Below are 27,327 nucleotides of genomic sequence, written 5' to 3' on the forward strand. Positions count from 1 at the left end.
ATCGTCGTCTCGGTGCGGTGCAGTCGTGTCCCTAGTACGGTTGTTTACTTTCTCTCCCAGTTGGTCATCGAGCAGTTGCGAAATCGTTGAGGCGGGAATAGCATCCTATGCGCAATGAGCGGTCGATAGCCATGCACCGCCGTTGCGGATTTCTGAAGGAAGGGTTGGAGTTGAAAGAGAGACGAGAAATGGCTGAGACAAGAGTGTGCGTCGGAGTGGGAGAGCAGAATGAATTGTAGCGAAGTATTCACGGGCAGTGGCACCGGGATGGGGACAGCAAGTTGCCATGGCAACCTCGTCCCGATGGGCTTCCAGCCATTGGCGGGCTATTTCGGGGCGGTCCATGGGTCCGTGTTTCAGCGCCGCTACCCCGCTGTCGCACGCTTTTGGCAAGGGTGCTGCCCACTGTGAGCCCACTGAAAGCTTGCTCCGAAGCGCTACTGATCACCCGCTGTTCCAGAGCTTCACCCGCTAACGCCCGCCATTGGCCTGGCGCAGCTCTCCGTCCTCACTTCCAAGGGCAACCGATGGCCCGCCCATTTCGTGTGAACCGGGAGCTGATGGCCTTTCAAGGATGGGCATTCCACTTTGTCGAGTTAAGATCGAACGACTATAGCCTCGTAGCATATAACAAGCTGTCGTGCCCCATGCCCCTCCACGATCGGCCTCTGTCTTCCTTGTTTTGCGGCCTCGCATCGCATCGCGTCTTGCAGAAACCATATCTCGACCGGCTACAGAAAGGGTCATGAACCCGCAGAGGACCTTGGCCTTGACTACATGTACCTTAGCGCCTAGCTCCTTGCGTCTCTCTGACTTGCATGTGCAGAAGCGAACCAGACCGGCGTTGGTATCGAGCGAATCAATTGCCCGGAAGCAGAGGCAAAAACAAACCGGATAATGTTTGTCTGGATCACAGATGGAGGCATTAACCTCCGCAACCAGAGCTTGTTTTTTTTCCTGCCGCGGCTACGGCTGGAGTCTAGCTTACAGTATGTTGCGCACCTCAACTACCGGGTATCCATCCTTGTTGCTTCTTTGCGCTTTGCATCCATCCATGTAAACAATGGCTGCTTCAAAACATCCAATTGGCGATCGATTGCGCTCCATCACCTCTGCAGGTGACCTCGTTGGCGTTGCACCCGACATATGTCGGTTGCCTCTATCTCGCACACTCGCGTGGAACATGCATGTAAACAATGCAACACGACAACCAATCCATCCATCTCAGCTGCCCCTCAACTTCTGGCCTTGGTTCGTTGGATCATGGGAATGCATCGAATCGCATTGACAATGCGATACAGGTTCTTGTCATAATGGTATCATCTTTGCCCTTTCATGCACTACATGTAGAGACGTTCTTTTCGCGCCGAATTACTTGGAACCGAGACTCTTTCATCTCCCAGGTTCTCATCCTCAGTCTCCTCGGCGAACCCTTTGTGCCGCCTCCCCATGTCTTCAAGCCACAAATCATCCGTCTCTTTCTGTCACGCCTCCAACGAGGCCCGCCATTTCCATTTGCCTCACTGTGATATACTTGGCGCATCTGCCAAGTTGTACATCTTATCCAAATCTTCTTCCAGGCCACATCCACAGATCAGAAAGCCCTACCAACCCAATTGAGGGTCGGAGCATCCCAGTAGAAAACACGGCAAACACGTGCTGGCATATAAGTGGCCGTTCCGGTTGACGATACAATATGAGGTGGTTGGGCTTCTCACTTGGGAATAGCACCGCGTATCGTCAGCCAGCCCAGGGCCCTCCACCGCCTATCGCACCATAGCACCGATGCCTTGATCCTCATCACAAGCTTCTCGGACACTTTTAAGACGCCTTGCAAGAACTGGGTGATCCCGTCCTCGTTCGGACAAAGCCACGATCTTTTAGCCGGGCGTCGTAGTTGTCATCCACATTCCCGAGCTCTGCTCGACCCTCAAGACAGGGTGAGGATTGGGATACAACTTTGGCAAAACAACAGCTTGTTTCGCGTTTGGAACTTGGGGCTTTGGCTGTGTGGGGGCTCTCGCAGTTCCTTCGGCTCGTTCTGTCATCCTGTCCAACACATAGGCCCCTGTCGCTAGTCGTCCGACTTCCACCATAGGTGTGAAGAAGGTTCCCATTCTCCAGGCCAACCGTCATGCAGAATCCGCGAAGATGATTGGACCTCTGCAGTGATCCAACAGATACTCAACCAACGTCCAAGGCGATCACCAGCAACATAGGCATAGTGTTGAAGGAGCGTTTGTGGCGTATGCCGTGAATCCGAGGCAATTGACCCCCAAGTCTTAATATGACAGCCCAGAGCACCATGGATAATGCCTAGACATGTATCATTGAAGTGACCAAACCCGACGCCGTTCATCGCGTGACGGTTGTGTGACTTTGTCAGCGAGCGATGATCCGAGCCGACGGCCCGGAGCGCATCGTGAGCGGGGTTGTAACTCTCATGATGACAAAATTGCTTGCCAAGCACCGAAATGGCAGCCCGGTGACTCGGTTTTCTGGGCGATCTCATATCTTGCTTCGAAAAGTGGCTTCCGGGTTACTTCGCGCCTGTCCAGGATGGTAGAGCGTTACCTTCAATACCAGCCTTCAGGCCCGCTTCGCTCATTTCCATGATGCCATACATGTCCCAGGACAAGTAGTTTTGCAGGTCGCTCAGGTCGACTGCTTGGTTGTCCATGTGCGAGGTCAAGGTTCCTGGTGGTGTTCTCAAAGCCACCGGCTGTTCATGCTGGAGTTTTGATCGCGCCGGCGTCTCCTCGAGCTGGGTGGTTGGTCGCCGACCCGAGACTGATCCCGAGTTGCTTCCAAGTCCGGCCCTGCTCATGGTCGGGCTGACACTTCCACTGCCCCTATGCCAGGGGTCATGTTCTGCATGTTTAGTGTCTTGAACCTCGCCGCGGGCTAGGCGAGTCAAACCGAGCGCTCCGAGGGTATCATCGGGGCTGCTCTGAGAGGAGCTTCCAGGAAGCACTGGTGATCTAAAGCCGCCAAGTTAGCAATTACATCAGAATCATAGGCCTAAAAACTCACTTATCCTGATCATCCTGCCGAGGCATGTCACTCATATGCTCATCTTGCGCGAAGGTCTTGCGAATCTTGGCCAGCCATCTCTCCGTTGTAGTGGCCTGGATCTATGGTTAGCGAGTTCCACGTTAATATTCCAAAGCTATTTCACTCACCAGAGAATCAGCCAGGGGGAACAAAGCAGCCATAGTCCTCAAGATCTTGCTATTGCTTTCAACGGCGTTGATGGCGTCTGCAACAATGGTTTCGGCATCAGGCCTGCTCAGATCAAGTAATCGAGCAATGTAGTAGAGCATAACCCGGCTGCTATCATAAGCAAAACAGGGAAGCAGACTGTCGGCCAAATAACGTGCTCCATGGCGAACAGCTTCGGAAAGAATGCTCGCAATCTGCTGAGCGTGGTAAAAGCAGTCGGCTTGCAAAGACTGGAGAAACTCCTGCTGGTTGGGCGGGAAGTAGAAGGGTTTTATCAACTTGAACAAATCCGGCATGGATATTCTGTACAGATCTAGAAGATTGTGGTGATATGTGCAATGAAGTACGACAAGTGAGCCGAGCTGATCCGACTCCAGGCGGGCGTAGATGGTATCGGTGGAGTATGAGATAAACTCGGGGAGATGCCGACCCCATGACCTCAAGTCGGCATCAAGGGCAGCAAAGTCGGATTCGGGAAGCCAGGGAGGCGGGCTCGTATTCAAGTGCTTGACATATCTGTGGCTAGGGTTAGAAATCTGAAATCTCTTTCGGGAAGCTGAAAGATTCAAACAAACCTGACAACCCGCTTCCACAGCGTGACGATTCGGATGTAGTAAGCCATGATACCCATGTTGGCAGCCGGTCTTCGTGGAACAATGGCAGGAGGGAGAAACTGTAAAACGTGTCCCACGCCAAGGGTTTCCGTTACACAAGGGATCCGGAGCCTGAAATTCCGTTCATTGCACGGCAACTGGATCTTGATATCTGCTTCACGCAGCAGAGTCAACTGGTCAACGCCGCTACCCGTCCAGGCATCCAATATGTAGCAAGCCCACATAAGCCTTCTGCGGCTTTCCTTTTCGACGGCCGGCGGGGCAGATTCGTTTGCTTCGGCACAGAGGATGTCAGGGGAGTATTCAACGTTGAGTTGTAAGGCGTGGGCCATCCGGACGGCGAGACCACTCAGCATGAGAGCTTGTGTGTATTCTCCCAAGCGGAAATGGAAATCGTAGAGTAGAACACATGTCTGAGGAAGTATATATCAGTTTATTGCCCTCAAGCGAGGTTCCGGCGAGACGTACCATGAGCCTTTGGATGGAAATCTTGCCAAAGTTGGTAAGAACCAGAAGCTCAGCTTTCTGTGCCCAACGGTTCCCTGCAGCGCGGATCAGGCTCGCCTTGGCATCCTGATCTTCTACTTCGAGGCTCAAAGCATAGAATCTAGCTTATCAGTAATGCGTCCGAGGGCAGGATGGGAGATGTCATACTTGGCTCCCTGTGCGCAAATAGTATACAGCAAGGCCTTTTCATCGTCATTTTCAAGGCCTTTATCAAGTTGCCGAGTGAAAGATGGCCTGTGTACAAAAGCAAAGCATCGGAGGGGGTGGATGTTTGCAAAGTAGTGGTCAACTACCGTGCGGATATTGTTTCCGGACGGAAGATCCGGTGACACAAGCCTATAAATGTCAGACTTATATATATTGACTCCATGGGTAAAGCGTTTGAAATATTTACCATGAATGAATAGATAATTCGGTGTCGTCGGAAAAATCAATCGGGGGGGCGGCGTTGCTCGTTTCTCGGGTGATGGATCTCTGAGATTTGGACGGCGCGTCGTCGGTCTCTCGGGACTGGATCAAGCTTCGCGACGTGGTACTTTCTTCGGCGATGGACGAAGCATCGTGAGAAGAGTTCAAATCCTCTTCGGTCGAAGCCGAGGTGGGCGCCTTGCTCAGGTGGCGGGCCCAGCGAGGAGCCGAGCCGCCGTCGTACTGGCACTCGAGGTCCCTCGCGCAACATCGCGAGCATCTCGGGCGGTCGCCGTCGCATTTGGTCTTGGAGACGCGACAGCTGGTACAGGACCGGTATGTCCGGATCTTTCGAAGAGATACTGGAACTGAACGACGGCCAGACTTGGATCCGTCATCGTCGACGCATTCAAGCTGGAGGCGCTCGCAATTGCGGCACCCGTTGGGTCGGCCGTCGCATTTGACCTACACCAAGTACACACAGAGTCAGAAGACCATATCTCGGTAGTCGGACTCGACCAGAAGAGCAGGGAAAACACACCTTTCTCGCGCGACAAACTCGGCAGCCCATGGCGATGCGATTGACACTCAAGAGTCGCTTGTCGGGAGGACCTCGCGAGGTCTTTAGTGATGTTGCCAATTGCCCATGGCGAGCAGCCGATGGCGTGCGAGGGCTCAGGGTGGCCTAAGGCTGCCGAGGGGCCGTTGACGACTAGCTCTCCCTCCGCGAGACCGGGTCGCCGGCCAAGGTGGGTTTGTGCCACAGGCCTTTCTCGGGGAGTATGAGCACCCCAGGTGAGCACCAGCCACTGCCAGCGGGCGCTATGTGGGCTGATACTCCACCTGAACCGCTTGCAACACCTGCCAGGCATATCACGACATTGACATTGGGGATGACGATTTTGCTGCTGATTGAGAAATCCCACGCCTCGATGGGGGGTTCGGATGTCGGAAATGGGGGCTTTGCCTTGGAGTCTATTTCACGCAGCGTCTCGACCATTCATATTCCTTGTAAAGGATACGTAAAGCCATTCAAATCTTTGGCTCATCCCAAGTCTCGTCCAAACGCATCGTGGGTGACCCCCACCCTGTCTCTCCTTCGTCATAACCACCGTTTTTTTCGACAACCACCATCACTCGCATCCCATCAGTTACACGCAATACACCATGGAGACACTTGTTCTCACGCAAGCTGAAGTCTTTTCAGAGTCTGGCCCAAGGCGACCTGTTCTTGCGCAATCGAACCGTTGCAACCATCCCCGCGGACCCAAGAGCCAGAGATCCCGCGTAAAACATGGCTGGTCGGTATGCTTGCAGCCCAGCGTCAGCACCTCCATACGCCTCGAGGAGGTAACCTGCGATGGGCGCACCCTGCGATGACGAGCGTCAGCCAGATCTCTCGTCATTCATTTCGTCCGCCCCGGCCCAACTTACCATCAAATATCCGCCAGCCCAACCCGTGAGGATCATGCTCATCGCCATGGCGACCCGTGCGCTGCCAAAAACGTTACCCACCACGGTCGGCATTGTGGAAAAGAATCCGCCGTTCGACACCCCGTTGATCAAGACGAAGGCGATCATGGGCGCCAGAGTCGTTGATGTTGGCCATATCGCCAACATGCTAATCGCCGCCAAGATGAGCGAAATGAACAGCGTATTAAGGGATCCCAGCTTATCGCAAGCCAGTCCGCAGGCTATCCGCCCAAACGCCGACGCAAGATTGAAACCCGCCACCAACCCTGCTCCGGTGGTCGACGAGAACCCGAGTGACTTTGTGTATAACGGAAGAAAGAAGGGTGGCACAAACAGCGGAAACGTTCCCACCGCACTGGCTAAGAAAACCAGATCGAAGGTGAATGATTTGAACAATTGCCTGGATGTGTCAGCAAATCATATCTGGCAATGGAACATTGCGAATTCGTCGTGTCGCTCACCATTCGATGAATCCTGGAGTGTGAGTCGGGGCTCGCTCTCTGATAGCCCAGGCCGCCGGGAGGCCGGTGGCTAGAGTGAGGAGGCCGAGAATTCGATACGCCCACGAGATGTTGAGCTTCTGGATGAGAGCATCGACGGCGAAACTCAGCGTGGCACCGCCAAATCCTGCTCCGGCAAACATTAGGCCATTAGCAAGACCACGCTTGGTGCTGAACCATTGCGCAATCACTGCAAAGGCAACCTGTTGACGCACGTTAACTTGGTGTCACCCTCCTTGGGTAGACATGAAACTGACCACTGAACACAGACTGGACTCTTGTTAGATCGTATTCCATGAGCAAAGGGGGGCCATATCAACTTACCTAACACCAGTGCCCATCAACACTCCCGAGGTAAAGAATAGAGCCCCCAGGTTCTTGACGGCGAATGAGCTCAGAATCTCACTCCCACCCATCACGGTTACTCCAAGCACTGCCGTGTTTCGCATCCCGATCGCCCGCATCAGCCTCGAGTTTATAATCGCGAGAGCCGACATCAGGGCTGCATCCAGCGACCCGATGAACGAGAGCGTTGCGGGCGTTGATAAGCCATCCTCGACGAGCGCCCTCTGCATCACTCCCCATGCATATGTCGTCCCGAGAGCCCACCAGAGCATCACGGCGCCGCTACCAACAATGATCCAGCCGTACCCGCCATCCGGGACAGTGGAATCGGCCAGTCGGGAAACTTTTAGGATTTCGTCTGTTGATGAGTCTGCTTCGTGCTTGGTGTCGGCCATGTATGGACCACGAGAAGTCCGTTCTATGGGCTCACAGAGCTCCACGGCTGTTGTAGTAGTAGACATTGTGAGACTTCAACACAAGATTGTAACATTCAACTTCAAGTTTTCAGGACGTTTTCAGTCCCGGAGAACAGTTATATACTGGATTCTCGGACGAAGATGACAAGAACTCCGCTCCGACGACGGTCTCTCTTGTGGGTCGACAATGTCAAGAGGCGTCAATGACATGAAGAACTAGTTGACAGTCCCGCTTGGTCTTTTTCCGGCAGTCAAAAATAAGACCGACCTTCCTATGATGTCTAGAGACATGTGGTGATGTTCCAACTCTGTATCTGGGCTTAAATATGGTTCGGGCCCTCGGCGTAGGGTAACCAGAAACTCACCCAGTCACCAATCTATGCGAAGCCGTTTCGCGTTCTTAAGATCCAACTATACAACCCTCCAAGTATGGGTCCGGGCTTGGCTTTTGGAAGGTTATCATGATGGAATAATATTTATCTTTTGGTTTGGAGAGGAAAGCATGTCATTCCAATGTCTTAACTGTTCCTGTCACCAATTACCCAGTGCCTGTGGTCTATATATCCGCCTGTAATCCCTGACGGTAAGTCCTTTGAAGCTCTGTGAATCCCTTGGACGGATAATTAACCCTAGGCTAGGAACTTGAACTCAATGGCCAAGAAATCAATCCGCCAGCTTTAGACCGGGTCGTGAGCTATGTAGTGGACTGAATCACCCATCTTACAGCCAGCAGGATTCAACGGTCGCATAATTGGGTTCCTGAACAAATTCCAGCTCAATTTCTAGGCACATACTGGTGTTACATCAACAGACATATTCTCAGCTTGCTGTACCTTAGGCACTGCTGTCTTGCTTATCGCTTATCTGTATGAGTCAATCCCATCCAATTGCGGCGTATGACTGTGCGCATCGCCCCTCCCCCACCAAGCATCTTCCGATGATAAGTTTCCACCGCCAGAAAATAACCCCACCACGACTTCAAAGATCAAACAAACTTGAGCTACCTCCACGAGTACCGAGACTGCGAGAGCAGACGACGATAGAAATACCGATCGATCGACCTCGAAACCCATTCTCACCATGTCGGACCCTGTCGCTGAGGTGACCGAGGGCACTGTTAAGCTGGTCCTTGACGAGGTGACGGGAGAGCAGGTCACGAGGAATGAGCTGAAGAAGCGCACTCAGAAGCGAGCCAAGAAGGCTGCTGCCCAGGCCGCGCGGGAGCAGAAGGCGAAGGATCCTAAGCCCGCTGCCGCCCCCAAGCCCAAGGCCCAGGAGCCCACCCAGCTGGATCCCGATGCCATGTTCAAGCAGGGCTTCCTCTCCGACGTCTACAAGGAGCGACCTGTCAAGCCTGTCGTCACCCGATTCCCTCCCGAGCCGAACGGATATCTTCATCTGGGACATGCCAAGGCCATTGCCATTGACTTTGGCTTTGCGCGCTTCCACGGTGGCAAGACGGTAAGCTTGAACCCCCTGATATGGAGCTGAAACATGAAACTAATTGCTGGTAGATTCTTAGGTACGTTACAGGTGTCGAAGGATGAGAGCTGCGATTGACGAAGGCCAAGATACGACGATACGAACCCCGACGAAGAGGAGGAAGTCTACTTTGAATGGATCCTGAAGATTATCAAGTGGCTGGGTGAGTTTTTGGTGTCAGCTTGGTTGAAGCCCGAATCTAATGCGAATTCTGCAAGGCTTCACTCCCGCCGACATCACTTACTCGAGTGACAACTTCCAGAAGCTGTTCGACCTTGCCAAGGAGCTCATTAAGAAGGAGAAGGCTTATGTCTGCCACTGTAACGAGGCTGAGATCAAGCTTCAGCGTGGAGGAAAGGATGGCAAGGAGGGCCCTCGATATCGATGCAAGCACGCCGAGCAGGACGTCGAGACGAACCTCCAGAAGTTCCAGGACATGCATGACGGCAAATACGAGCCCATGGCCGCCTTCCTTCGCATGAAGCAGGACATCACCAGTGGAAACCCCCAGATGTGGGATCTTGCCGCATACCGGATACCCAAGAAGCAGAAGCCTCACCACCGAGCTCCCGAGTGGAAGATTTTCCCTACCTATGACTTCACACACTGCCTTTGCGACAGTTTCGAGGGCATTACCCACAGTCTCTGCACTACAGAATTCATTCTGTCCCGAGAGAGCTACGAGTGGCTGAACAAGACACTTGAGGTGTACGAGCCTATGCAGCGCGAGTTTGGTAAGGCGAACTATATCGAACGAGTTGGTTGGTTACTCTAACATGAAATCTTATAGGCCGACTCAACGTTAGCGGAACGATCATGAGCAAGCGAGCACTGAAGAAGCTGGTCGAGGGTGGTATCGTCCGAGGCTGGGACGACCCTCGTCTCTACACTCTGATTGCCATCCGACGTAGAGGTATCCCCCCTGGTGCCCTCTTGTCCTTTGTCAACGAGCTTGGTGTCACCACTGCCAAGACCCTCATCCAGATCACCCGATTTGAGCAGAGTGTTCGCCGTTACCTTGAAAACACGGTGCCCCGTCTGATGCTCGTCCTGGATCCTGTCGCTGTCACCATTGAAGACCTTAAGGAGACCCAGGAGCTCGAGGTTCCTTACTCCCCCAAGGACCCTAAGTTCGGCAACCACAAGGTCCGCCTGACAAAGACTGTCTACATCGACCGATCCGATTTCCGCGAGGAGGACATCAAGGGCTACTTCCGGTTGGCCCCTGGAAAGACCGTCGGCCTCCTCAACGCCCCCCACCCGATCAAGGCCACATCCTTTGAGAAGGACGAGTCGGGCAAGGTTACCAGCATCAAGGCTGTGTTCGACAAGGAGAGCAAGCCCAAGACATACATCCAGTGGGTGCCTGATGGCTCCATCAAGCTGGAGGTTCGAGTGCACAGCCCTCTCTTCAAGTCGGATGACCCAACTAGTGTTGAGGGTGGCTTCCTGAACGACATCAACCCCAACAGCGAGGTTGTCTACACTGATGCTCTGATCGAGGAGGGCTTCAACGAGGTTCGCCAGAGGGCCCCCTGGCCCGTTACCGCCGGTGAAACGAGCGAAGATAGCGGACCGGAAACCGTCCGATTCCAGGCCATGCGTGTTGCTTACTTCGTGAGTGCTTATTGCCCTGGTGAAAGTAACCCAACTAATGTGCTTGCAGGCCATGGACTCGGACAGCACAGACGACAAGATTGTGCTGAACCGTATTGTATCACTGAAGGAGGATTCGGGAAAGAACTAGAAAAATGTCGTAGTGTAAAATTGAGTCCATCTCCAAGATCGATGCTTGTTTTGGTTTGCACATTGCACACCCCTATCACACCATTATAACAACAGAGCGGCCTTACTCCGCCTTCCTTTGCACGATGAAGATCAAGGCTAACTGAATGAATCTGCCTTGTTTCCATGCAGGTTGAGCAAGCTAGAGGTTTCACTCGCTCATAAGCAAGCCACTGGAAGCACCTCCATGGGTGCTAATTGGGTGAACCACGACAGATCGACCGCCTACGCTTGGCAACGAGTCCTGCATTCGACTGCGCCATAAAAGCGAGGTCTTTAAATGACTTGCTTCGGCTCTTGGCATTTCTCTTGTCCAACCACGCTTTACAGGGTTGGCTCAACGATGTCTCATGTAGACGGCCATCAACCAGCGTCGCCACCACAATCGGGCCTAGGGCGACCAGATGCAGATGTTCAGACTGCCGAGAGAGCAGATCATCAACGTATCCGACTCCTCGCTGACGATTCTATTGACGAGTCTGAGCAGAGACGAAAGAATGCGTCGCCCACTTTCGAAGACGCATCGCCAATAACTGCAAAACCCCCAAAACCACCATCAGGGCTTAGCTGGTGGTTTCTGGAAACACTTTGTTGCCTTCTTTCCTTGGCCAGCCTCGCGGCGCAAGTCGGAGTGCTTGCACGCTACAACGGCAAACCGCAAGATAGCTGGCCAAGCAAGACCTTGACACTTAACGCCCTCATCGCCACATTGTCGACGATATGCCGTACCTCATTGATGTGTACGGTGGGCAGCCTTCTCGCCCAGGCAAAGTGGAACCGGTTTTCGAGTCGTCGTGGGATGGAGTACTTCCCTCTCAAACACTATGCGTTACTAGATGAGGCTTCAAGAGGGAGCTGGGGGAGTGCTCGACTTCTATACCGGTTTAAGGGAAGGCAAGTAACCTACTTATTTGATTGGAGCTGCAGAAGATAACATGTGATTCCAGCCATGTGGCCTGCTTTGGCGCGGCACTGTCGATTCTATCCCAGGCGTTCGGTCTATTTTCTCAACAGCTGGTGACTTTGCGTACTGACCAAGTCGAGCTTCGTTCCGCAACGGCTACAGGACAGGTTGCTCGCACGACGTGGCTGAAATATGGGGGATCTGATGGGGATTACCGTGAGTCAGTTACAATACTCAAATCATCTTGGCTTTCCCTCAGAACTCTTGCTCCCTTGTTGCATCTGCATATACTGATAGCTGCCGGATGCTCAGTACAGGCTACTAAGATTGCGATGTACAATGGTTTCATGGCACCCAGCATCGGCATACCGCAAGTGCAATGCCCGACCGGTAATTGCACATGGCCAATTATCCCGACAATTGGCGTTTGTGGGACTTGTCTGGATGTTACAGATGATCTCCGTTTCACCTATGTGAACGAGACGACGTGCGCGCTGGATATACCTAATGGCACGACACTGGAAAGGGATGCATGCGGCCCTCCATACCCCTTTCGCATTGGAAAGCATTTCGCCACCGGCCCAGGTTCTGGGCGCGCCTTCACCTCATCCTCAAATATACCAAGACGTGAGGCCTTTAATGTGATTGCTGAGTTTGGTGCCATCGGTGTCCCAGAAAGCAGGGTGACGGCACAACCGATGGTGATGATTAACGACTCTATTGCCGCTGAGTGTGCGCTGTGGTATTGCCTTCAGACACGGGAAATCCGGGTCGAAATGGGCGAGTTGAGTGACAGGATCATGGAAACCTGGAGTGAAGTACCGATTGATCACGAATCATACTTGTCCGACAATGTCACGTTCGCCAACATACCGTCTTCTATGAATACGGCCACGGGCGACCAATATACCGTGGATTGGGCGCTGCTTTATGATGTAAGGGAATTTGCAAAAACAACCTTTGAAGGCAGCATTGGTACCTACGGAGTACGGGAGACAGAATTTGCTCTTAGCTTGTTCAATGCCTTCGATGATATTCACGGTTGGATGGATCGTCTCACAAGCAGTTTGACAAATGCTGTGCGGATCAACGGCACTGACTCACCAATGGACGCACGGTACTGGGGCACGGCCATCACAAGTCAAGTTGTTATTGTGGTGAGATGGGAGTGGATCGTATACCCAGCGGTCATGGTGGGTGCTTCTATGGTCTATCTTGTTGTTGAGGTTGTGCAGACTGCGAAGATTGGCATGAGACCATGGAAGGATGACCCTCTTTTACCGGTCTGTATGGAAGTTGATGAAGAGTTAAGGCAACAGGCTAGTAAGGGCTTGGATGAGCCTAATGGCATTGAGAAGCGTGTAGGAGAGTATGAGGTGAGGTTGAGGAGAGACGATGGGTTCTCGGTGGGATTTGTGCGACGCTCATCTTGTTCAGGTTGAAGAAGAGATACAATTGGGTAGCTGGAAAATAGCTATGGAGGCACCTTGTCTCAGCACGGAATGTCATGCGCCTTTGGAAGCGTTGAGTTAACCCCAACTAGTTTATACAGAGTTGACTACCAATTTAAGACGGCGTTGGATAGTCTGAGCAGCATGTGCATAGTACGTTTAGTCGTAAAATACAGAAATACTTATGCACTGAGCCGAGCGGTTGTAACCTCTGGTAACCATGCTGTGGTCTAGATAAACAAGACGAATTGACTTTTCAGAAGATAGGCTTCCAAAAGATACTTGGCAAGGAATATAAAAGGAGACATAGAATTTTGTATGCTGCCGAGCAAATGCCCCCCATAATCTGTCCAATCGTGTGAGTGCCTCTGAGAGGACACATGAATCTAGTTAAGCGCCAGCCTGGTCGTCGACATCCATGGCTGGGCTGAAGGTTTGGGTTGGGCTGACTGCATGGTCACAACAGGACAGGAATCTGCCTCGCTTCCCACAGCCTGATTCCGTTCTCTCGACCTTTTCCAACCTTGCAACAATCGACAGATTTCTGATAACTCTCCCCCCGCCACCGAAACGCAGTCTGTAACCCATCAACCCCGTCAAAGCCTTTCAACATGTGGCTCATCAATACCGAGACTTTGAGGCTCGAGTCTGTGGTTAACCCCGAAACCGTCAAGTATGCCATCCTCTCTCATACCTGGGAGGATGAAGAGGTCTCGTTCCAAGAGTTTCAGGACCTTGGATTCGCCAGAACGAGGAAAGGATTTGCCAAGATAGAGATGACTTGCCTTTTCGCCAAGAGCCAAGGTTATCCCTACGCCTGGGTCGATACCTGCTGCATCGACAAGTCCAGCAGCGCTGAGCTGTCCGAGGCCATCAACTCCATGTTTCGCTGGTACAAGGATGCACAATACTGCTACGCTTATCTCTCCGACTATCACCAGACCACCGTCGACTCAAGTTTCGGTCGCGGATGGACGCTGCAGGAGCTCATCGCGCCCAGGTTTCTTACTTTTTACAACCGGGATTGGGAGTCTCTCGGTTCGAAAATTGAGCTTCATGAGGTTATTTCCAAGATTACAACGATCGATTCAGACGTTCTGCTGGGCGAATGTGATATCAGCACAATTGACGTCGTCTATCGTATGTCGTGGGCGGCGGGGAGGGAGACAACAAGAGCCGAGGACATTGCATATTGTCTGTTTGGCATCTTTGATGTCAACCTACCGATGCTCTACGGAGAAGGAGAAAAGGCCTTTTTGAGATTGCAGGAAGAGATCTGCCAACGGGTCGCCGACCTCACCCTATTCGCCTGGAAAACCGACGCCGATGAAGGTGCTAGGATTCGGGGCATATTCGCGCGCAGCCCAGACGAGTTCGCGTACGCTTCGTCTGAAGGCTCCATGTACCGGCTTTACTCTGGAGATGTGCGCGTGTCGAACCGGGGTGTCATCTTTGACGATATGGAGCTCCTGGTTGTCAAGGGACAAGGGATTTTTATGCCCCTGAATCTTTTCAAGGAGATACCGGATTTGACCGGTGCCCAGGGGGGGATATTTCTCGAGAAACTTCCAGACGGCTATGCCAGAGTCAAGACCGACCAGCTGTTCCAGACTGAGCTTGATGAGCTTGAAGGAAGATGGCTGCCCCCAGAACAGATCAACGTGATTTCCCGGGGGAGTGCAGCCATAAGTCTGGCCTCGTCTATGATTCATGTGTCCACTTCGACCCCCTTCACCATAGTCAATGTCAGCCCAGGAGGACAATGGGACCCATATAGAGAGGCCTTTATACGCACGGCGGAGGGCATGGTAGAGCTGGATGTGGACCTGGGCAATGGCCAGCCCTGCCCCCTGTTAGTCCTCTTCTATCTTCTCGGAACCGACGCCGTGGTGCAGCATGACATTGTTGAAAGGAAATGGGCAAGCTGGTCAAATGCCATGGCTAGCATTGGGAAGGCTGATCTCCGTCAAATTGCGAGCAGGGAACTGGCTGGCCATTTCTATGAACGAGGGCAGGACAATATGGGAGAAGGTACGTGGGTACATCGTCTAACTGACACTCCGGTTGCTATCCATGTGCAAGTCAAAAAGATTGAAGATGGTTGGCAAGTTCGGCTGTCTCGACCGAGCGGCCCTTGGCCCTTCAACTAGTCATGGATATTCCTCATGAGCAATCTGAGTAAAGAGTCGGGAGATGTAGCGCACAATTTGAAATCACCAGAAGCGACTCGGTTTATACTCAACTGAAAGAATAATTGTAGTGTGATTATATAAGAGATATTAATGGGATTCTCAGGTGAATGAATGCTACTCTCTGAGGTCTTTATATGAAACCAAAGTTGCATGCTTTTGCACGCCTGGCAGGGCTGAGTTCGGATGGATATCAGGCCGGTTCAATTAGGAAATTGCGAGGATCGGCACTGGGGAGACAGGGGTATGATATTAGCAGCCAATACCCTTGTCCCTCTGTCGATGGCTTCAAATTTGATGCCGCCTCAACGCAACCCTGATCCTTCAGCATGGCCAAGTCTCGAGTCCAACATGTTTGCTCAAAGGAGTTTAAGAAATGAGTTATCTGGAAAAGAAAGGGCTCGTCTTAGTTGTATCTAGCTCAAACCGGGAGCCGGAGCAGCGCGCTATATTGCAACAACTCAAGTTTGACAAGTGCAACATGAAAGCAAGCCTCTTCTCACTTAAAATAACAATGTGCCATTCTGTCCCAAAGCACCTAAGCGCTTATTCGTTCCTAAGCCACCTCGATATCACATCGCTGCACCAAGGGGACCGGCCGCGTTTGAAGCTAGTCAAGCCCACCTTTAGACTTACTTATTCGACATGGGTCATGATGGTATGGCTGCATGCCCGCTCCCAAGGCTGAAAAGCGAATTTCTCTTGAGAGGCTGGACTTGACCTTCTTTCATCCTTCCTGATTCTTGTTCATCATTTTCAGTATGGGTTCTTCAATGAGATGGCTTGCCGTGGCGGTTGTAGCAGCATGTGCACTCCTCGACAACACCAATGCCTCTGATGTACCACCGCAAGGACCAGAACCCACAGCCCCAGCAAGAATTCGCGCTCTTCGACCTCTTCAAGGTCTCTTCAGACGCGAGGATGGAACCGTGACGGAGACACTCGACATCACTGTCGCCCCCGACACTCTCTGCGGATTCTATACTCCTAGCACAACCTACAGCTTCACTTGCTCGCCCGGCACATCATGTATGTGGGAGAACAACAAGTACAACCTCGCTTTTTGCGGCATCGAGGACTTCAAGACGGCTTGTGTGGGGCAGGCTGATGCCACGGACGATAACAAGTGTGATGATAATTGCCGACGAGATCCCAATATCCAGTTTTGGTGAGTTTTTCAAGAAGGGGGAGTTGTAGAACTTGCTAATACGAATTGCATCTTAGTACTCTCGACACTCGACCGTTCTGCTTCACCATCTATATGCCCAACGGCATCAAGAAGTATCCCTGTCATACGGCTGCCGGCTTCAGCAGCATGATCTTTCCCGACGGAGCAGCCAACTTTGCTACTTCAACCATGGACATCACCATCTACGAAGCCGCGACGACAAAGCCTTCCGAATCGACCAAGGAATCCACAGCAGAAGAGTCGAAGGACGAAACAGAGTCTGATGCGGAAACAACAAAGCCCAAGGCGGCCAAGACTGTGACAGTTGGACCGACCGCCTCGAGCGAATCTGAGAGCGAGAAAGACGCCAGTGAGGATGATGGCAATGAGAAGGGTGGAAGGAGCAAGACCAACATTGGCGCTATTGTTGGAGGTGTGGTTGGAGGTATTGCAGTCATTGCGATTGTTGTTCTAGCCATTTTCTTGATCCGCCGACGAGACAAGAACAAGGCACAGCCTGTGCAACAGGTTCAACCTCCTCCCCAGCAACAGATGCAATATCCCGTCATGGCCCAGCAGCAACAAATGCCTTATCAAGGATGGCAGCAAACACCACCTCCTCAAGGATTCCAGCAGTCACCTTCGCCTCAGGGGTTCCACCAGACGCCATCGCCCCAAGGATTTCAGCAATCACCGTCCACCCAGACGTCTGTCCCAGGGGCGGTCGAGGCTCCTGATTCAAATGCCGTGGCGGTATATGAGTTGCCGGATAAGGTACAGTACAAATGAGCTTGTGTAAACCGAACAGCAGCGGATTGAGTAGCCAGATGATAAGATGGAAGCCTAGGTGATGAATACACGAAAGAAGCTTTGTATTGAGTGCTTACTGCTTTGCCACCTGACTGACTAGTGTGTCTGTCCATGGGTACATGCATATCTTACATGAGAGCTCGAGTTGAAAACATTATCGATAATGTCTCGTCTTAACGAAATCCGAGGATGAAAGTGAAAACTTCCGCAGTGTCTTGATCGTGTCTGTGGCGCTCTCGTCATGAGACAGGACTCCCCTCCCATCATGACCTCTGGAACATAGTGGAGTAGAACCCTTGAGCAATCTTGACCCAGTATTGTTTATTGAGCCTTGTCGTCCAGGTGATTACGTTCCACACGATGGATACAAAGATGTCACTCAAAGGGCATCTCGGCAACAACAAAGACAACGTTCGCGAATCTCAAGCTCTGGATGACAGGCAGCCACCAAAAACGGTAACAAGGTCCAAAAATAGTCAGGGGCGAGAACCCCTGGAAATTGGGGCGTAATCGTTTTTACAGCGGCCGCTAAACCTAGAGAGCTTCTAGCGTCCTCATTCGCAAGTGGAACTGTCACTCCGAGGTCCCTGAAAGTCAAGTCAAGTCTACAGGTGGCAGGTTGATGTCAGCTCCCGTGGCTGCCGCGTTTATCCCAGCTTCATTCCAACCTCAACCTTCCTTCTTTAACTTCCCCGCGATTGATCTCCAACGTCGAGATCTCGCATCTCACTCCTCATCCGACGAATCTCAACTTTTCTTTTTATCCTACCTACGTCATCGCCCTCTCCGACGCTCTCTTACAGCCCTCGTGATCCTCTAAACAAACTCCCCATCCAATGTCGCCCTCACGGCGATGAATCCCGTCGCAAGCCAAACCACAGGCTCCTCCGATGCCGCCGCCGCCGCCCTCCAGGGCGCAACGCTCGCCTTCAATAAGAACAAGCCCGCGCCGCCGCCTTCGCGAAGAGGCAATGGCCCCCTGACGCCGTCAGCCGGACGCCCGCGGAGCCCGGTCAAGCCGCTCGCCGAACAGAGTACGGGGGAGAGCGCTACCGGTGTTGAGCATAATGGAGCGACGATTGCTGCTAGGTTGAAGCAGTTGGGGGCGAGTCCGGTCCAGCTACATCCGGGTTCCGCTGGGAGGACGGATGCTAGAAGCGCAAGCTTCATTGCGGCCACGTTGGCGGCCAGTCGAAGCGCTAGCCCAAGCCCCAAGGTACGGACGCGCGCCTCGTCGCACAGCGGCGATGTCGTGGACTCGGGGTCTATTCCGCCTACGGGCAACCTCATCTCCATGTTCGAGCAGGCTCGGACGGGCGACCCCGTGAAGCGACCCTCTCCAAAGAGATCTCCAGTTAGAGCGCCTAGAGACTCGGCCGAGAGTATTCCGGAGGAGCCAGTGCCATATCTCGACGACACTCCAACGGCCAAGCCAAAACCCAAGCCGAAACTAAAACCGAAGCCTCGCCCTGTGACGCCGCCACCTTTGGCTGCCACCATAAGAGCTCCAGAGGTGCTATCACCCAAGCCAACTAGACCCCCGAAGCCGGTGCTGAGGCCAAAGACACCACCGCAAATCATCACTCGTCAGGCAACTCAAGTCCTATCACCTCCGTCGCCGGATCCCCAGAAACGCAAAGTCAAGACGAAGAAATCAGGCCCGCCTACGCCGCCGCAGCCTCGAGGAACGAATAAGTCGAATGTACAGTCCCAGAGTTTCGTCCAGAAGACGCGAACTGTTACACCAAGGCATTCAGCTCCTCAACTGGCCCCAAGGCTTTCTCGCCCAAGACATGATCCTGGAGAGAAGCGGCCGTCAACACCGGACTCGGCCTCATCTGATGATACCTTTGTGTCTGCTTCTTCAGTTCAGTCCCCTGAACGATTAACTCCCCCGACTTTACCTCCGAAAAGGCGAACGACGGTTAGTACACCGTCTTCGCCATCTCGGGAGGTCCGACGTCATCGCCCTCAAAGCTCATCAGTTACAAGTCTCCCATTGGAATCTCTCACAAGTGCCATTGTGGCAGGTTCACTCGCATCAGCTCGTCTTACACCTCACAACACGGGAGGTAGCCTTGCTCCACAACTGCCTCGACGACAAAAGTCACCTCGCATGATGCAGACTTTGCGTCAGCCAGCCAAAGCATCAGATGAAGACTTGGATCGTCACAAGAAGAAGCCTCTGCACAAGCTCCATTCTTCTGGGAAGCATTCTCATCATGAAGGGTCGAGAAAGAAGTGGCGAGAAGAGATTACACCCCGTGAGCGGAAGCGATATGAAGCTGTATGGGCTTCTAATCGCGGGCTTTTACTTGATTATCCAAACTCTCCCTTAGATGCCATGGACAACGACCCTTCAGAGTACGTTGTTAATGTTATAGCGCGCGAGATTTGGAAGCGTTCGCGTCTGCCGGCAGACGAGTTGGCTGAAGTCTGGGATCTCGTTGACCGCAAGGGACGAGGCATTCTTGGACGAGCAGAGTTTGTCGTTGGCATGTGGCTGATTGACCAGAGGCTCCGTGGTCGCAAGATCCCGGCCAAAGTGAGTGACAGCGTATGGGGGAGCGCCAACGGCATGAAGGTGATCAAGCCCAGGGTTAAGTAGAGCATGGACGGGCTAGGAATATGTACATGCTAGTGTCTTTTCATAGAGTGATACCCTACTTAGATAGAGATAATACTTATTCATAAACCATTTCTATAGCTCTAATATGTGCAAGTTGATGTAGGCTAAGATATGTACTCTGTCGCCGACGACGGAACTCCTCCTTTAGAGATGCTGTGTAATTCCATGCTCTATCCCATGCAAGGTACCCCTTTACTGGCTGTTGCTAGCCTTGTACTCTTTGCTGGTCTTGTCTCCAAAGGTGACAGAGACGTTGTAGTTGCTGAGGGTGGGAGCGCTGGCGGCGCCGTACAGGCTGAAGAGGGAGGCAGTAACAAGACCCTCTCCCTTGACGGCATCCGCGGGGATCTTGACGGTCTTGTTGAAGTTGTGGAGCTGGTTGGACTCGTCTGATTACAAAGTTAGTCGCGCATACAAGTCAAGAAGCAGGAATATGTCTTACCAGGACCGAGATAGAAAGAGTCAGCAACCTGACCGAGAGAGCCAGGGAAGCCCTTGCCGGGGGAGTAGCCAAAGGCGATGGCTACATCGTAGACGCTCTGGATGTAGTTTTCGCTGATGATGATGGCCTCAAAGTCCTCGCCGGGCTTGATGGTCTTGGGGACGCTGATGCCGACGATGCGGGCCTCGGTGAGGGCGAGGAGGGAGGTGGCAGCGAGGGCGATGGAGAAGCGCATGTTGGCGGATATTGTTGATGTAGATGTGTGAATGTATAGTTATTGGTGAGAGTCTTGTTGTTGATGGTCAAGTTGCTGGTGAGTGCCCTGTTGTTCAGCTGAGTATACCATCGTGAGGTCCATCCCCTTTATACTTGTTTCAACAATCCCCATGTTTACATCCATTGGACATCTATTTTCAGCATCTGCATATAGAAAAATGACACGATAGGATCATCTCCCCCTCGTATTTCTCCGCCGTGGCATCCGTCATGACGGGGTCCCCGCCGATCGTTGTTTGTTAAACTTCCGACTTGTCCGATTTCTCACACACTCCTCCATCTCGAAGTGGCAAAAGCGGGAGTGGCACTTTGGTTGGATGGGACGTCGCAACGGTGAAATCGGGGAAATGTCATCAATGAGGCTGAAGAGTGCGTGAGAAAGAAAAAAAAGTCTTTGTTTTGTTTATGAGAATGAGATGATTTGATCAAGGTCATTGCAACGTTGCTATTCTACATATCTGAAACCCCAGGATACGAAGCGATCTGCACTATGTGTTCACTGCCGTGCTCCACTAGCAAGGCACTCCCAGAGACCGCCTCGCAATTGCCGGCCGCTATTTCGTTTTTTAGGCATACCTCGCGCTGAGGATTCACCGCTGACCCATTCTGGCAACGTTGTAGGGGTCCAATTTGATCGTGGATCTGCCGTCATCTGCCGTATTGAATCTTACGATACGTCACTATTCACGCCTCATGCTGACCAGCAAGACATTTTCGTTGCTGACTTCTGCGTGTTCACCATCGAAATTTCACCTCGTACGAATGACCGTTGATTAATCATACACTTGGTTATTCAGATTCTATGCTTGAAACTTTTGACTCCCGTATAATGGTATCCGAAAACAAACCACAGGACAGCTACTCCTCCATCTCGTCCTCCTCAGCAGCCGCAGCAGCTTCGGCCTCCTTCTTGGCCTTGAAGGCTGCCGCCCACTCCTGAGCCTTGGCCATGACCCGGTCCTTACCCTTGGGGTCCAGCTTCTCCTCCCAGGTGGCCCATCGTCTGAACCACTTCTCGGCCTGCTGGGGCTTCAAGCCCTTGACCCGTGTCCTTCGCTCGAAGACATCCCGAACCGCTGTCGGGTCAGCGTCGGTGAGACCTGACTCGAGATCCAGGAGCTGACCCCAGAGGTCACCCTTCTTGGGCCAGGCAGCGAGGAGACCCTCGAACATGGTTCGTCCACGCTCCGGCTCGCCGTTGGGAGATCGGAACTCGAGCGCCGCGAACCGGCTTACAAGGTTCTGGCTGTGGCGGCTGTCGAGCTGCTGCGTGGCACGGGGGAGAAGAGATCGTGCCCTAGCAGCGTCGTTGCGAGTGACGTGCAAGAAGTGGGCATAGTTGAGCCAGACGTTGGGAGCCTTGGCACCAAACTTCTTGACCATAGCTTCGAAGAGGTCATCGGCGTCCTGCTTATGGTCAGCTTGGTCCTTGTTAAACGTATCAATGTGTCTCACCTTGAGCTTCTCAGACTGGATGTAGATACTGGCCAGTCGCTCATAGACCTCCTGCTCGTTGTTGTACTGGCAAGCCCGCTTAAACACCTCCTCCACAGTCGACTTGCTGCCGTACGCAACCTCCAAGTTGAGGTAAGCAACCCAGACGTTGAGCTTCTCAGTCTCTTCCCGGATGTTGATAGACTTGATGGCACGCTCGGCCACCTCGCGAGCCTTGGACAGCTCCGAGACCTGCATCTGGAAGGCCATGTAGGCAATCCAGAGCTCCGAGGAGTCGGGCTGACCGAGCAGCAGTCGCTCGTAGTCGCTCGAGGTCTGGGGGCCGTTGGCGTCGAGCTCGGCGGTTCGGTCCACCTGGATCTCGTCCCGGGTTCGCTTCTTCTTCTTCTTTGACTTCTCTTCGTCTTTTGATTGCTCTTCAGAGTCAGACTCTGCCTCGTCAAAGGGATCAGTCGACCATTCCGACTTCTTTCCTGCTCCAAGACCCTTGCCCTTCTTGGCTGGCTTGTCCTCCATCTCCTCATCTTCATCCTCCTCTTCCTCGTCATCATCACTGTCCGCCTCATCATCATCGTCGTCATCATCCTCATCCTCTTCCGAGTCATCAGCATTGTCTGCGCCGATAATCTCAACACCACCCTCGCCCATCTCAACATCCTCATCACTATCCTCGGCATCAAGGTCAGCGCCCTGGTCGGAGTCGTCCATGTCAGTGTCCTCGTCCTCAAAGAGCGATGGCTTCAAGCCGAATGAGATTCGTCTCTTCTTGGTATCAATCTCCAGAATGCGAGCCTTGACGGCATCGCCCTCCTTGTAGAGCTTGGTAGCATCAGCCACAGGCTTCTCAGCCATCTGACTACGGTGGCAAAGACCGCTGATATTATCCGAGTTGTCAACCAGGATGAAAGCACCGAAATCCTCCACCTTTCGAACCTTGCCTGTTACGACCTGGCCCTCCTTGACGTCGTTAAAAGTCAGAGGAGGGGTGTAGTCTTGGTCGACGATAGAAGACTTCAAGCTCAGCTCAACACGCTTGGCCTCCCTGTCAACAGCAATAACTCGGGCCTTGACAAGCTGGTCAACCTGGAAATTATCCTTCCAGTCCTTCAAATATCGGTCAGACAGGTTTGAGATCTTGACAAGACCAGTAACCTGTCCACCAAGGAGGACGAACAGTCCCTTATCTGAGACATTCTTGACAAAGCCTCGAACAAGATCGCCAGGGTTTACGTGAGAAATGTTGCTGATTTCCTTGTCCTTGACTGTCAACGTAGAGCTCATGATGCGTGAAGGACGGATCGACAGTCGGATCTTCTTGTTGCTTGTGTCCAGCTCCACGATAGAGACACGGACAAGGTCGCCCTTGTTGTGCTTGAGAGTGTTGACATCGTCAAAATTGTCGGCCATGTCAGGGAGATGCACAGCACCAGACACGAGCTCGCTAAGCTTGACCAGGATCTGACGCTCATTCACCTTGGTAATTCGTCCAGGGAGAACCATGTTCTGCTTCAGAACACTCCAGCTGACAGCCTCAGACGAGCTGGATGAACGAGCTGAAAGGTCGAGTTTGTTGTTCTTGGGGTCAACAGCAATCACTCTAACCTTCATGGCGGATCCAATGGGGAAGTTGGCCTCCAGGTCATTGAGCTGAGACAGGTCATCCGACGCCTCCATGGCTGAGATGCGGCCACGGACCGAAGGCGAAAGGTTCACCCAGAGGTATTGGGGGCTGGAGTTGTTGACATAGGCAACGTGAGTGTCACCAACCTTGAGCTTGCTAAGCTGAAGGGGCTCTAGGGAATCCGCCTTGATGTCGCTAGGCTTGGCGGTCAGTTCAACCACAGAGTGCGCGGATCGGTGCGAGAAAGGCAGGAATCGATGGTCCTTGGCGTTGTGCACTCCCGTCACACGAACAGTGATTGTCTGCCTCTTGTGGAACTTGTCAAGAGGATCCTTGGGGTCGGGGATATCCTCAAACGTGTCAAAGACTTGGGAAACGTCGATTCGGCCTTGGACGTCGTTACCGACCAGTTGCACGTTGAGCTGCGTATCCTTGACAGAAGTGATCTTAGCCTTGGTCACGGTTCCGAATTCGAGGTTATCCGAAGGGGCAGAAGCCGCGTCGGTAGCCTTCTCCTTCTTCACCACGTCGTCCTCGTCAGAGTCGGCTGGAGCAACAACAATGCGGCGATGGTCGGGAATCACAGAGACAATCCTGACCTCGATGGACTGGAGCTTGTGCATACCAAAGTCGGGCTGCTCCTGGACGTCAGCAGGGAGTCGGGACTTGGGCAGCAGCGCCCTGACACCACCAGCGAATTGCACAAAGACTGCAGTAAGAGTAATGTTTTGCACAAAGCCGGCGACCACCTTGCCCTCCTTGGCGTCCTCGAAAGTCTTAAGAAGGGTTCGGTCCTCAGACGCCTTGATGAGACTTGGCTTCTGGGTCAAGATAAGCACGCGTCGCTTCTCGTTCTTCTCCAGCACCATCAAGTTAGAGATGGTCTGACCAGCAGAGATGCGCTTCCAGGCGTATTGGTTCTTTGAGACTGACTTGTCGGTAAGTTGTCCAACAGGAAGGATAGCCTTCAGCTGGGCATCATCAAGCTCGACAAAGATCTGGTCCTCGGTCTTTTGAGAAACCTTGCCTGACACAAGACCGCCCACCTGGAGCTTCTTGAGAGCATTTTGTTTGTCCAGACCAAAGGCAGAAGGGTCCTTGCAAGACACAATAAGCTTTTGCGACTCAGGCTCAACATCCAGGACGTGAACGCTGACAACTTGACCAACACGGAAGTGCTCATGGGGATCCTTGATGTAAGCTTCGCTCATCTCAGAGATGGGCAGGAAACCCCTGACAGGGCCGAAGAACTGAATCTGCGCACCAGAAGACTGGATCTTGACAATGGTGCCAGGAACCTGCATTCCAACACTAGCGTCCTCATATGACTTGATGATGGGCGCTTCCGAGTTGACCAGGGTCTTCTTCAGGGTGAGTCGCATTTGGTTCTTGGCCAAGTTGGTTGACAGAACTCGAGCCTTGATCTTCATGCCTGGGCGGAACTTCTTCTCAGGGTTTTGCAACTTGATGTCAGAAAGGTGCTGCTCAGGGACGAGGCCAGTAATGCCCTCCGCAATCTTGAGAATCAGCCCGCTAACTCCCTTCTCGTCAACAATAACCCTCTCGACTTCGCCAGTAACAACAGCGCCGATCGGGACATCCTCGAGCCTCAGGTACTGTTGCTCAAGCACCGACTTCTCGAAAGATATTTGGAAGAGGCCATCAATTTGGTTGTATCCCACAACTCGGCCCTTGTGCTCAGAGCCAACCTTGTAAGGGCCACTCGATTCGTACAGCGCCTCCACCTTGCCGTCCTTGACTCTCGAAATATGCACAAATCCGCTCAGGCCTGGGATGCCGATGTCGACGAAAAGACCAATCTCGCCTTCGACATGGCGAACTGTGCACTTCTCGACCAAAGATGAGATGGGGAGTACCGTCGTAGGAAGCTTCTTGGCGTCGGTCGTCTTGGTCGGTCGCTTCTGTTCGAGAGATGTAATGTGAGGGAGCAGAGAAATACCCAGCTTGGGCTCCTTAGCAGCCGGGAAGTTGCAGATAATCCTTGCCTTGACTCTGGAACCAATCTTGTAGGTCGAGTCCAAGCTCACACCAGCAGGACCGACACCAGAGTGAATAAGGTCGGCGGTAACATCAAGATGACCCATGATCTTGCCAGCGAAGCCTCGTCGGTCAGTGTTGGACACGAGAACGTCAGCAATGGTACCGGGGAGGAAAGTGTTGATAGTAGTGGCGTCGGCGGGGACGTTCTTGGGGTTGCCCAGCTTCTTCTGCTGGAGAGACAGCTGCGCAATCTTGCCATTGGCGCCCTTGCTGATGACCTGGCACAAAAAGACAGCACCTGGCTGCAGTCTCTGCTCATCGAAGCCCGAATCGATTTCGCTTCGGGACAGGAAGGCGCCCAGGTTGGAGATACCCGTATCCATAACGAAACCGCGGTCCTGGACGCTGACAATGGATGCCGCAACGGTGCTGTTGACGACAACATCGTCCTTCTCCAGTCCTGTGTTGGCCTCGCTGGGTCGTAGCGAGAGTTCGATACGTCGCTTGCTCTTGCCGGTGCCAGATTCGTCCACAGTCGACACCACATAGGCCCTCACGTATTGTCCAACAGAGAAGATGGTCTCGAGGTCAATCCCTTCACTATCCTCATCCTTGTCGTCCTCCTCGTCGTCCTTCTCGGCAGCATCCTTCTCAAGGCGCTCCGTCAGTTGTTCGGAAATAGCGACAATAGAGACGTGACCAGTAAGGTTGTTCGGCAATGCGACTTCGATATCGAGGTTGTTGATTTGTGTGACTTGTCCGAGGACGAGAGAGCCCTTGACTAGCCGCTGTATCCAGTGTCAGTTAAGAACGGCATTGTTCTCGAACCCATAGCCTACCTTGAAGCTTAAGCTCTCCACCTTGACAGTATCTTCCTCCTCTTCCTTCTTCTTCTCAGTCTTCTTCTCGCTCTTCAGCGCCGTCTTCCGCTTCTTCTTCTTGAGCGCCTTGCCGCTAGTGTTGAATTCTTCATCGCGCATAGCGTCAGCCTTGGCCTCAAGCTGGATTTGCTTCTGTTCCAAAGGCGTGAGGACATTGCCGCCACCTCGAGGGAACATTGGCTCTTCCTCCTTCAAGAGCGACACGACGGGACCCTTAGCAGGCGCCTCATCGGTCTTCGACTTCTTGCTGGCGGATTTCACATCCTTTCCGCCTTCTTTCTTTGAAGGTCTCGCTTCTTTTGTGTTCTTTGCCGACTTGGAGGGAGGATTGCCACCAGGGGCATCCTTTCGCTTGAGGGTGCTCATTGTGAAAGGCGCTGGCGCAACACCGACTGCTCACTCTTCGCAGTGGTTTAGTACCTGAAATTCGAGTCTGGATTTTTTTTCCTTTGCCAGTCCGATAAGCTGATAACGGTGGGGGCTCGGGGAGACGATTTTCCGGAGGCAGCAGACATGCTCACGCGCTTCCAAAGGCTGGAAGCTCTCACTTATAACGCGATTGCGGTTGAAGAAAATATTGAGAAAATTACTTTTGGACAATAAACCCCACTACTAGTTTTTCTCATTTAATTTCTTCAGTTTTTCATTATGTCTATAACCCCAGTGCCGAAAGTTGTGGGTGTTGATGTCTCAGTCGTATGTTGGACTACCAACTCCACCTGCACGCGGCGGTCATGTACCATGTACC

At 52.8% G+C, this 27,327-nt stretch overlaps 7 protein-coding genes across 7 annotated transcripts; 4 read left to right on the forward strand and 3 right to left on the reverse strand.

Annotated features, from left to right (window-relative positions):
* Positions 1-2,539: 2,539 nt before the first annotated feature.
* Positions 2,540-7,530, reverse strand: LRP88_00890 (transcription factor domain-containing protein; the record flags this gene model as incomplete). The annotated part of the gene is made up of 12 exons (XM_083237594.1): positions 2,540-2,981; positions 3,034-3,128; positions 3,183-3,738; positions 3,798-4,249; positions 4,305-4,443; positions 4,491-4,679; positions 4,738-5,073; positions 5,977-6,122; positions 6,186-6,624; positions 6,686-6,927; positions 6,982-6,994; positions 7,049-7,530. 12 exons carry the CDS (start codon positions 7,528-7,530, stop codon positions 2,540-2,542), a joined length of 3,531 nt encoding a protein of 1,176 aa, XP_083106099.1.
* Positions 7,531-8,565: 1,035 nt separating this feature from the next.
* On the forward strand, positions 8,566-10,714 carry LRP88_00891 (glutamine--tRNA ligase domain-containing protein; the record flags this gene model as incomplete). Its single annotated transcript, XM_083237595.1, has 6 exons — positions 8,566-8,946; positions 9,000-9,007; positions 9,057-9,130; positions 9,186-9,701; positions 9,758-10,584; positions 10,634-10,714. 6 exons carry the CDS (start codon positions 8,566-8,568, stop codon positions 10,712-10,714), a joined length of 1,887 nt encoding a protein of 628 aa, XP_083106100.1.
* A 3,004-nt stretch (positions 10,715-13,718) lies between these two features.
* Positions 13,719-15,257, forward strand: LRP88_00892 (uncharacterized protein; the record flags this gene model as incomplete). The annotated part of the gene is made up of 1 exon (XM_083237596.1): positions 13,719-15,257. The coding sequence occupies one exon, from the start codon at positions 13,719-13,721 to the stop codon at positions 15,255-15,257; it is 1,539 nt and encodes a 512-aa protein (XP_083106101.1).
* Positions 15,258-16,057: 800 nt separating this feature from the next.
* On the forward strand, positions 16,058-17,253 carry LRP88_00893 (uncharacterized protein; the record flags this gene model as incomplete). The annotated part of the gene is made up of 2 exons (XM_083237597.1): positions 16,058-16,464; positions 16,521-17,253. The coding sequence occupies 2 exons, from the start codon at positions 16,058-16,060 to the stop codon at positions 17,251-17,253; spliced, it is 1,140 nt and encodes a 379-aa protein (XP_083106102.1).
* An 874-nt stretch (positions 17,254-18,127) lies between these two features.
* LRP88_00894 (uncharacterized protein) lies at positions 18,128-19,882 on the forward strand (the record flags this gene model as incomplete). Its single annotated transcript, XM_083237598.1, has 1 exon — positions 18,128-19,882. The coding sequence occupies one exon, from the start codon at positions 18,128-18,130 to the stop codon at positions 19,880-19,882; it is 1,755 nt and encodes a 584-aa protein (XP_083106103.1).
* A 213-nt stretch (positions 19,883-20,095) lies between these two features.
* Positions 20,096-20,580, reverse strand: LRP88_00895 (uncharacterized protein; the record flags this gene model as incomplete). Its single annotated transcript, XM_083237599.1, has 2 exons — positions 20,096-20,292; positions 20,346-20,580. 2 exons carry the CDS (start codon positions 20,578-20,580, stop codon positions 20,096-20,098), a joined length of 432 nt encoding a protein of 143 aa, XP_083106104.1.
* An 899-nt stretch (positions 20,581-21,479) lies between these two features.
* Positions 21,480-26,945, reverse strand: LRP88_00896 (uncharacterized protein; the record flags this gene model as incomplete). Its single annotated transcript, XM_083237600.1, has 2 exons — positions 21,480-26,486; positions 26,538-26,945. 2 exons carry the CDS (start codon positions 26,943-26,945, stop codon positions 21,480-21,482), a joined length of 5,415 nt encoding a protein of 1,804 aa, XP_083106105.1.
* Between the last annotated feature and the right edge of the window lie 382 nt (positions 26,946-27,327).

The sequence above is a fragment of the Fusarium phalaenopsidis genome (assembly GCF_050370095.1).
Source record: "Fusarium phalaenopsidis strain FUZ10S chromosome Unknown contig_32278, whole genome shotgun sequence".
NCBI lineage: Eukaryota > Fungi > Ascomycota > Sordariomycetes > Hypocreales > Nectriaceae > Fusarium > Fusarium phalaenopsidis.